The 11555-nt window shown below is 34.4% G+C and overlaps 1 protein-coding gene and 2 pseudogenes across 1 annotated transcript; 2 read left to right on the top strand and 1 right to left on the bottom strand.

The window, feature by feature from the left end:
- The first annotated feature begins 482 nt into the window (after nt 1–482).
- On the top strand, nt 483–1574 carry LOC131618624 (protein FAR1-RELATED SEQUENCE 5-like; annotated as a pseudogene).
- Nucleotides 1575–1645: 71 nt separating this feature from the next.
- LOC131618625 (protein FAR1-RELATED SEQUENCE 1-like) lies at nt 1646–2837 on the top strand (annotated as a pseudogene).
- A 2606-nt stretch (nt 2838–5443) lies between these two features.
- LOC131616926 (anaphase-promoting complex subunit 8-like) lies at nt 5444–9158 on the bottom strand. The gene is made up of 4 exons (XM_058888361.1): nt 8929–9158; nt 8526–8832; nt 5819–7069; nt 5444–5705 (listed from the first exon to the last, which is right to left on the bottom strand). The coding sequence occupies exons 1-4, from the start codon at nt 9012–9014 to the stop codon at nt 5616–5618; spliced, it is 1734 nt and encodes a 577-aa protein (XP_058744344.1). The 5' UTR covers nt 9015–9158; the 3' UTR covers nt 5444–5615.
- Nucleotides 9159–11555: the final 2397 nt, after the last annotated feature.

Below are 11555 nucleotides of genomic sequence, written 5' to 3' on the forward strand. Positions count from 1 at the left end.
ATAACTTTACTCATACACAACATTTTTCATCAAACATTTTCATGAAGAAATTGCTCCACCATTAATACTGGATCAACAAGGTTAGTATTTTTTTTTTTAAATTTCTCAACTCTTAAATAGGCTAAATGACAACAAATATTTGTGTAGATATTGAAGTTATTTAGAGTTTTAAAAATCGGGTGCATTTGCGTAAACACTTTCTCGATTTTCGCCAGTGTAGATATCGTGACACTGATTGTAGTGATAACGATATTAGTATCGACATTTGTCGAACAAGTGAGTTGTCACGGGTTCAAATCCGCAACCTTACACGTGATGTCCTTGCACAACTATCAATTGAGTTGATTTAACGGGATTCTACTGATACTATTATGCCGCAAACGTTTTTTAAATATCTTATCTATAAGGATTATTCAACAAATTATAAAATGATTGTTTTTATTGCTTATTCGATAAAATAAAATGCAGGACTTTTATGCAAGATGCAAGAAGATTGGAAACCAAAGCTTGACATGGTTTTTGACAGTATTGAAGATGCTTGGAAATTTTGGGTTGATTATGGTGGAAAAGTTGGATTTGGAGTGAGGAAACAATATTCACACAAGAACAAAAATGGTATTATTACTTCTTACAAGTTTGTTTGTTGTAAAGAAGGTTTGCGAAAACCAGATAAACGAGATTATAAGACTATAAATCCGAGACCGGAGACTAGGAAAAATTGTCAATCAAGGTTAGGCATAAAGAATATGGATGGAAAATTTATGGTTGTTGATTTTGTGGAGGAGCATAACCATATTTTACATCTACCAGAAACAACTCATATGTTGGCATCTCAAAGAAAAATATCTCAATTTCAAGGCCAACAAATTGATCTAGCAGATGATGCTAGACTACAACAAAGAAAATCATTTGATTTAATGAGTAAGGAAGTGGGAGGTAGAACTAATTTGGGATTTACTCGTCTTGATCAAAAGAATTATCTCCGGAAAAAAAGGGAAACGGGTATGATACACGGGGAAGTTGGTTATTTATTGCAATACTTTCGAAGAAAGTTGGTAGAAAATCCAACCTTTTATCATGCATACCAAATGGATGTTGAAGATCAAATCACTAATGTGTTTTGGGCAGATGCAAGTATGGTGACTGATTATGAGTATTTTGGTGATGTAATTTCTCTTGATTCAACATATTGCACAAATACTTCACATAGGCCACTTGCCGTGTTCTCAGGATTTAACCACCATTGAAAAGCGGTAATTTTTGGGGATGCATTGTTGTATAAAGAAACAATAGAGTCATACAAGTGGCTCTTTGATACATTTTTAGAGGCGCATAAGCAAAAAATGCCTCAAACAGTTTTTACTGATCAAGACCATACAATGGCAAAAGCTCTAAGTGAGGTCATGCCTAAAGCTTACCATGGCTTATGTACTTGGCATTTGATGCAAAATGGCATTAAGCACTTAGGCAATTTAATGAAAGGTGAGTCTTTTTTTCTTACTGACTTCAAGAAGTGCATGTATGGATATGAAAGCGAAGAGAAATTTGAAGAAGAGTGGGAACTCTCATTGTGAAGTATGATGTAAAGGAAAACACTTGGTTGCAAAGAGTGTACACTATAAAGGAAAAATGGGCATCATGTTACATGAAAAAGGTTTTTACATTAGGAATGAGAAGCACTCAACTTAGTGAAAGTGTGAATGCAGATATTAAAAATTTTATGAATGTGAACTTGGATATTATCAAATTTTTTAAACGGTTTGAGGATGTTGTAGAAGAAAAACGACACAATGAATTGAAGTGTGAATATGAAGCGCGCCAAAAGATTCCGAGACTAAAGAACTCATATTCAAGTATCTTACAACAAGTGTCTAAGCTTTATACTCCCACTATTTTTGATCAATTTCAACACGAGTATGGGTTGTTTGAAGCATGTTCTGTGAAAAACATTAATATACAAGCACCGTTAGTTGGGTATGTTATTGTCATGGAGAGTGGCGTGGAAGAGTGGCGAGTTTCATTTGATTTGGAAAAGAATTCAATTTATTTCTCTTGTCGTAAGTTTGAAAGTTTTGGCATACTTTATTGTCATTGTCTAAGATTTTTTATTCATATGAATATCAAATCAGTACCCGAACATTATATCTTAAAAAGATGGACAAAATTAGCGAGAAGTGAAAGTTTATCTAATGTCAGTGTTAGAAATGTGGTAGAAGATGTTCATCTATCTGCAGTAGAACGCTACAGGGAGATATGCCCTCTCCTTATTAGGATTGCCAATGAAGCTTGTAAAAGTCCAAGTTTCTGTGCAAAGTTGCTAATGAGTTGAACAAGCACATACTAGAGTTTCAAAATAATCCAACAAGTATCTCTCAAGTGGATGATTTTTTTTCTAAATTTAAAGAGATTTCAAGTAGGAACGATGGCTCTTCACAAGCAAAAGGCTTCAAAAAAAGAGAAGGAAAAAAAGGTGCAAAGCGTCTTAAAGGTTGGGTAGAACGTCAAATTCCCAAAAGAAAGAAAAAGATACAAGACCAACTTACCATGAAAGAAAAAGATGGCGACATATGTGGTTCAGAAAGACAAGTTCAACCCGATGTTTCTAATACAAGTGCATCTACTTTCCGCAATGACAGTTTAAGTCATTTTGGTGTGACTAGTTTTACTAGATTATTGATGGTAAATTTAAACAACTATATTATTTTTACTTCTTATTGATGGTAAATTTTTTATTGGGTTATTGATGATGTCACTTTTTATTTATGTAAAATTTCATATGTTATTGTCAATTGTAGGGAAACTTTGATGAGGATGTCACAGCATTGACAAATTCATGAAGATATGAAGCAAGTATATATTTTGGACACTATAGCTTTAATTATAACAGTGTTGCATCAAGTTAACTATACCAGTGCCAAGTTAACTATATCAGTGTGTCAAGCATATTAGTGCTGCAACATGTTAACTATATTTTGGTTTGTATTATTTTGGTTTATAGTATTTTGGTTTGTATTATATTAGTGCCAAGCATATCAGTACAGGAAAATATGGTTTGTATTATATTAGTGCCAAGCATATCAGTACAAAGAAAAATATTTGTGGTAATTTTGGTTTGTAGTATTTTGTGCTAATTTAGATTGCACTTCAGTACATGATGTAACTATGGAAGTACAAACATATATCATAATGTAAGTAAAACAATTCATGTTATTTTGGTTTGTAGTATTTTGATTTATATTTTGGTTTTTGCTATTAGTACTTTGGTTTGTATTTTTACTTTATGTTATATATCAGTACCATTACTCCAAAAAGCAAAAGAAATCTATAAATACAACCAATAAACTCAATTGAGGACCATATCAGTACCAATCATAGCATATCAATAACCATTAAAGTAACCATTAAAGTATGAGAATACCAAAATTTCATTAAATCATTTTGGCATTATTACATATAATATACCAGAAGTATAACTAATGACACAATTTTAGAACAACAATGATCAATTAAATTTGTTGTAGAATGATATGTAGTAACACTTAAGGTCGCCTTCGTTGAATGCAGACGTCTTTCTTTCGTCGAAACTTCTGTGTGTTCTGAGTTATATTTGCACCAGTAGCTTCATTATTTGCACTAATTTTGGTCAATTTGAGTCTCATCCAAAACAACATGTGTTTTGAGTTGATAGCAGATCATCCCTTATGATGCAGGAAAACAATTTGGGATTAAACTGATGATACAGGACACAAACATAAACTAACGATGCAGCTCATCCCCATATTAAAATCAACACTTGCATAAAATTATGATGCAGGAAATTCATTTGGATTAGTAAATCGCCGTCTCCATGTTGTCGTAATCCCTATCTTCGTGTCACCGTAAATCCATCTTTTGGCATGAGGTTCAGTGTCTTTGTGTCGCTATCATCTCCGTGTCTTCTTCGTATTGCCGTAAATCGTTCATCGCCATCATCTCCGTGTCTTCTTCGTATCGCCGTAAATCGTTCATCGCCATCATCTTTGTGTCGCCATCTTAGTATCGTTGTAAATCGTTCACCAGATCCTTTTTGTATCGTCGTAAATTTTTCATCAGACCGACTTCGTGTGTGCCGTCGAAGGAGTGGCTTGGATATCCTAAGGGGGAGAAGTGACGAGAAATTTGTTGAAGATGATGAACCCTGAGAATTTTTGTGCGGTGATAAACAGAGAAATTTGGGGAAAAAACGATCAAGAATTCTTACTTTCTTTTTCAATTTATTCTACTTCTTCATTTAATATAGTACTTTTTACCTTTTTATTTCTCATCCATTTGATTAATCTAAGGGTCAATATAAACACAGGAGAGGCACACATGAGAGAAACCGCAGGAGACATTGCTTTTCATAAGTTTTCTTAAACAAATAGTCTCCTTGAACTTATGCTAATAGGTAGGTTAAAATAAGTTTGTCTATTTAAACATTATTTTAATTGCTAATTTACATGTGTCTAAAACAAATAGGCTTTTATGTAGGCTAACCAGGCCTTCGATAAGGTCATACTCAGGCCTAAAAAATAAGCCTACGACAGACTACATGCTACCGTAATTGAAAGAAAGAATTTACTGCCAAAATGAGTTTTTCCTCATAAAATCCTTCAACCCGGTTTACTCATTAAAACCATATTGAATAAGTTTTACTATTAAATTATTCTTATTATGCAGAATGGACATACTACCGGTCAGGTCGATATGAGAATGACATCTGTACAATTTCTTATAAAGTGGATTCATATTTATTATGTAAATAGTTATATTTTTCGATTGAATATAAAAATATTTAACGTTTAAAGGGATTGAAACAAGTTTATAATATACTTAAACTATTTAAAATTTATTTTGATGAGCTACCAATTTTTTATAGTAAAATCACTAAAGTTATTTCACAGATCATGATTCATGATCAAATAATTCACATTCCCTCTCAAATTCAATCCTTACACTGTTTAAAAAAATATTGAAATGGAAAAATAAACAGTGAATTTATTTATTCATTCATGACTCAAGCTCACACATTAGAAATGCTTGATTCAAAGACATTATACATGTAGAACACATAAAACAAGTTTTTGAGTGACAACACAAGTATGCCTTGCATATCGTTTGAGAGAATAGATAACACAAAAATATAAAATTTAGTACAACTCTCTGTATTACATATATGATAAAATGTAAATGCATAATGAATGTAAAACAATTTTTTTTTTAATGTTTTTAGAGAGGGGGGAGGAGAGTTAGGGAAAGTCCTTTTAGATAGTTTGTCATTGAAAATAGTTTCTACTGTTTTGTCCTATTCTACAACTATTTTTAAATAAAAAAACATGGAACAATTAATTATATTCTGTTTTGATCCTGAGATGTTTACCCAGACTCATGTTCTTGCAAACCAGATCACCACTTTGGACTTAAATGAGCTATGATACTTACCTACTATAGCAGCATGCATTAAAGTATGAGAATGATTCTTATCATTTTCATGTTTGTCATTAGTTCTGAATTCTGATGCAGCACCAAGTATGAGAATGAATCTAAACCAAAATTGAAAAATGTGGCACAGAACACCAGTACTTAATCAAAAGACATTACGGAGGAAAGTGCTCAACATCCGATGAAGGGAAACTAGATTGTGAGGATCGCATTACTCTGAGTAAATTTTTTGCTGTCTCCTTCTCCTGAAAGAATGATTTTGATCATTAAATATTTGGTACGAAATTGATTCAAATTGAGAGTGTAGTTATTATTAATAAATAAATAAATTGTGTGTAGATAAATATTATAGACTCACCGGGCCAGTATAATCAAGAAGACGAGTACAATAAACCTCTGCCTCTTTAAATCTTTTCTGCATTTTATAATAACTTGCAAGATAGAGCAAAGCCTCAACCATGTTAGGTCCATCACGCTCTTCATCTTCCATCCTCTCTAAATCCTTTTTATAGTAATATGCTGCCTCTTCTGGGCGTTCCAGCTCTGAATGCAGCTTTGCTAGTTGGTGCAAAGCAATTGCTTCTCTGTCATTACATTCCGATGCCCTTTTATAACACTTTATTGCGTCATCAAGCATGCGGAGCTGGTCAGTTTCATAGCATTGAGCCATAGCAATCCACAATCGAGAATCTGTTGGCTGCAAGAAAACTGATTTTTTGAAGTAATGAAGCGCATAAAAAGGCATACCCATCATTTCATAAGCTTGTCCTAGTCCATACCAAGCACGATAATCACACGGGTCTATATCAACAGCTCGACGATAGGCATCCACAGCGGCAGGAGTGTTTTTCATCTCTACAAACTCATGACCCATAAGTGTCCAAGCAGAGAGATAATTTTTGTTCAGTTTAAGGGCTCTCTTAAAATATACAACTGCTTTTTCATGTTGCCCCTTTAAACTGTAATAATTCCCAATAATACAACAAGATTCGGGTCTGTACTTATCAGTCAGGAATACTCTATGGGCAAGGTAACTCAAAGCAGAAAAGCATTCCTTAGAATATAACACATTGGAGTACATATCCATGTCTTCCACTCTGTAAGGATCATTCCTCAGCAGTTCTTCAAATATAGCTTCAACTTGATCAAATTCTTTCAAACTGTACTGGACTTTAGCAATTTGGGCTTGGATGTAATTACTAAAACCAAAAGTTCCGAGTAGGTATTCATATTTTAACAGAGACTCACTATGCATCCTTAACTCTTGGTATACACCGGCAAGAAAAAATTCCTTCATCCAATGACTATTAAGATTAAGACTATTCAAGGTATCAACTGAATTGCATAAGGATTGCAGCTCAGTCCAGGCATTCCAGTTCCAAGGGTAGCTATTTACAGATTCCACAAGAACTGTCCGTGCCAAATTTTCGTTGCCTTTCTGTTTCAGTATAATACCATATAAGTACAAACAAAAGGGATCAATTGTGCCATTCTTGCGAAGTGCAGATAACTCCTTCTCTAAAGAAACTAATTCAGGATTCCCGGCATTACTCTTACCCAGAGGTCCTTCAAGTTCTATCATCTCTTCCTCTTTTCGCTTTTCTCCTGCCTGTAGGAAGCACAGAAAAGTTATAAACATGTGAAACTCCAAAAACTAAAAACATTCAAGTTATTTTTCAAACGGATGTTATGTACATAAATTTAGAAGAAAAATGCACTGCGTCAGATTAGTTGTCTGTGCTATTAGCATGGGACAGAGCTCAATGCATTGTCTTTATTTAGGTCAAGGGAAAAGTAACAAGTGACATGGAAGGATATAATATGACTAACAGTTTCTGTTAAGATACAATAAAGTATATTAAGAAAATTCTACACATTATGACAGTTCTATAACATGATAAGACTAGGTGGCAACAAAAATTCTCTTCAAAATGAGTTTAGAATTAGATGACAACTGAAATGTCTTACCTGAAGTCAGTCTAGGAAACAGAAAGCACATTACAAGAATAATAGAGAAGTAACAAGAAATTACTGAGTTTGGTAGTGGGTTTAGAATCATATGTTGCGTAATAAAAATGCAATATTTCTGCTGCAAGCAGAAAGAGCTAAAAAATAACTAGAAAGAGGACGCGTGCTTTAACATGCATATATACTTTTAATCTCATTTTTAATTTTCTGTTTGCTTCTGGTATGAAACCTTTTCTTATTCTTCTTAAAAAGGTAATTCATAAAGGCTTGTTAAACTGATACCTCTACATACTTTTTAAGTTTTATATACGAAAGTCACTTAGGGCGTGTTTGGGAGTTGTGTATTGGAGGACTAAGTATATATTTTGATATTTATCTCATATATTTTAAAAATGTAGAAAGAACAACATGATAGACGATCATATAATACTTTAATCACACTTAATTTATTTAAAAATACTGAAGTGTCCTTCATTTTTTTCTTAAGTAAGCTCTCACCTCCCCTCCAAAATCTTACATCCAAACATACCCATATTCTCTATTACTGTCATATAACATACACAACTTAACGGACATCTGTTTACTCAAAATGTTAATAGGATACATTTATTAGAAACCCCAGCTTTGAGGCCAACAGCCCGGGTTTTAACTTATATTGGGTTGTGTTGTGACGTTTAATATAATCATACCTTACTTTCCAACAACAATTATCAAAATTAAAAGATAGCTTAGCATGGACAGGAATATTTATTCGAGGCATGTACTTCCTTAATTTGAAAGCACCAAAATAGCATAGCAAATTGAATCACATTTTGAAGTAGAAACCCTAAACATTCATTATTGAGACTTGAGACACGCGTCTTATACTTAACACAAGGTAACCATGAAGAGATAACATGTCAGTTGGTGTGCCTGTTCATCATAACTCTTACCCAATTCAAATCAGATAAAGGGGTTATAGACAACATAAACTGCTATATATTAAGTAAACTTTGCAACACCCCAACTTCAACAGTTATCCAGACAAGATATCAAAATAACCCAAAAAAAGGGAATCCAACAAACACAAGAAACATTCCCACAAAAAGAAAACAAACCAGATAGAGAGCATAGCATCTTAAGAAGAGGGATTTGCGTCCGATTTGATCACGAAGAACATGAGCAGCCCTCTTATACTCACGGCAATCGAAGTAAGATTTAGCCAAAAGGTAAAAATCAGTGTCAACAAGGGCATCCTCCTCCATAACAGGCGTAACAACATAGGAAACACCGGCAGGGGGGGTAGCGGTGACCTCATGAGTTCTGTACTTGCGGCGAATACTTGAGCTTCCACGCTGAAACCTGGTATTGGAAGGGGTGAACTTGGATGGATCTTGCTCGATCCCTACCAATTGTTCCGATGCCCTGAAATTAAGAGATATTGAAAGTGTGATGATGAAATTAAGAGATAGAGAAATGAAAGTGTGGAGAGGGATTAGGGTTTGGAAGTTTTGGCTATACCATTTGGAAGCGGAATTGAGACCACGATCGCTCAGTTGTCGAATTGCGATGCGAAGTTCGCTTCTGCAGCTTTCTTTCGAACTCATTTCACTCGCCCGCTCTTCTGCTTTTTTCAAATTTCGCTCTCCCTATTCCTCCTTTATCACTCCCAGATAATAATACTTCTCTCTTCTCTCCAACGGTTTCTTTCGTTTTTGAATTTTGAGCCAACCCAAGCAGATGTTTCTAGATTTTTTTTTCCTTAAAATAAAATCTATAAATGTATTAGGAAACTAATACTCCTATATACTATGACAATTTTTAGTTTCACTTAAATGCAGTTTTGACCCCATATTTATATTATTTTGAACTTTCGAACTCCCTGTTACAAAACTCAGCCTTTTAATTTTTAGACTTACAAACTCCTGGCAATTTTTGAGCCCCCACCAAAATTGCATATGTGGCATGTTTTAATGGTGACATGGAATAGTCAACATGCTGCCACGTCATTAACTCAGTCAACCCAATATTTTTAATTATATTATCCAATTTTTTTAAATTACTGATATCTATTAAATTAGATTGGCCCCATCTTTTTTGTTCTCCCTCTAAGAACCCTAATTTCATGCGATACATTTCTTGTCTCCAGGGATTCGAAACGCATGCATGTGGGCAACGTGACATTTCGTTAGTGTAGGACTGTTAGGGTCGAATTAGTATAAATAAGGGTCTTAATATCAGGATTCAGTGTGTTCATTTTGTACGAATCACTCAAGTATCAAGTGTTAAGAGAAAGAGTTCGCTGAGAAATGTACGTATGACACCACACTTTAAATTGTTTGTATTTCTATTTACAGAATCGAAATATCTTTAAATTTCATTTACTTTTTTACCTAGTCTTTCCTTTGATTCAAGTGTCTTTATTTCTTCCGATAAGTTGTTACATTCTTGCACTTTACATTTATGAAATTTACATTTCTTTAATATCTTCGTCAAAGTTCTATTTACGTTTATAACCAGTTTATTTTCAGTTGTGTACTTTGTTAGTTTATTTCGCAAGTTATTTATACGTTCATACCATAACCAAGTTTTCGAAACAAAATACCAACAAATATGAACTAAATTATCTCGAAAGACAACTCTTTGACTATGTCCTAGAATCAATCTAGTCGATCTTGCGAGTAACCAAAGTATATTTATAGTTTGGAGGACTAGCGGTTGTTTATCGGAAATCACCATAAACAAATTGGCACGGCCAGTGGGACAGTGTCAAAAAGTTTGTCATTAATTTGTTGTTTATTTTTGTTTAGAATATATCAAGACCTTGTATGAACCTTATGAGCGGTAAATTAACCAACAGTGAGCAACCGATTCCTAAACGAAGGTACAACAAGAAAATGGTCAATTCGACTAGTGGAAGGGGAAATCAAGATCCCCCACAAGGGTCAAAAATAGTAGCAGCAAGTACTACAAATGTTTCGACTTCTATGCCAGAAGCATAGGAGATACCCACTTCGACAGGGTCTGCGGCCATAAGTAGTTCCCAGGCCATGCCCGAAAATACACCAGTGCCAACAGGGACAATGCCAGTCTCTAGTTCGACCACCGTGCCTCCCTTTACAGGCACAACAGAAATACCACATTTTTCGATAATTTCTGCAAGTCAATTACATACCCTAAGGCCATCGTCATCATTCGAGAGTTGGAGACCTTGATTCCCTTATGGAATGCCACCATCATATATGGTGGGATTACAAGGTGCAGGATGTAACACCCCTTTTCTAACCCCAAATATATCATACAATCAAGCAGAGTAAGCATGCATAAAGGAAAAAGGGCGTCACATGTTATTTTCATCACAATGAAAACCTAAAACAAAACATCCAACACTGTTAATATGCCAAGATCATATTTGTAACACAAATGTATATCTCATGCTTTCATACATTATGCATAAACGCTTGCGGAAAACAATTGAATTGCTATTAAAATTTCAATGAATATATCCCATACTATATTCATCTACCAAATTCGAATTAACATTTAAATCCATAATCTTGGCCACATAGCTTTAAACAACATAACCAAGATCTCAAACAAATACATCCGAATATCCAACAAAACATAGGGAATAGCAATATCCAAACATAAGCATAAGTCTAAATAAAATCCCCCCAAGTGTTACATGATCAGAGCATATGACTCGCTACCTAATCCAATAACAAACTCAGGAGCTCCTCGGCTAAATCCTCAGACAAGCTACTACTCGTCGGAACCTGCACGTTATCAACGAAGGATAACATTCAAACAGAAGGGTGAGAATTCAACTTCTTATAGAAAACATAATAATGGGAAATGTAAACATAAACAAGCATACATTTTACTATTCATCAAACTTCTCAATTAAGCAATTCACATATCATATACCAATCATCACTCCGAAACAAATCACATGTATACAAGACAATCACATAACACACAATGTGACTCGAAATGCAACAAATGTGACTCAATGCATGTGGTACCCAATGTGAGTCCAATGTTTCACCGCTTTCCGATTCATTGTTTAGAATCCAAGCCATGCTCCCGATCTGGACAAGATCAAAGCCAATACACCTATCTCCAATTAAGGATCACGTCTTCTACTC

Source organism: Vicia villosa, linkage group LG7 (genome assembly GCF_029867415.1).
Source record: "Vicia villosa cultivar HV-30 ecotype Madison, WI linkage group LG7, Vvil1.0, whole genome shotgun sequence".
NCBI lineage: Eukaryota > Viridiplantae > Streptophyta > Magnoliopsida > Fabales > Fabaceae > Vicia > Vicia villosa.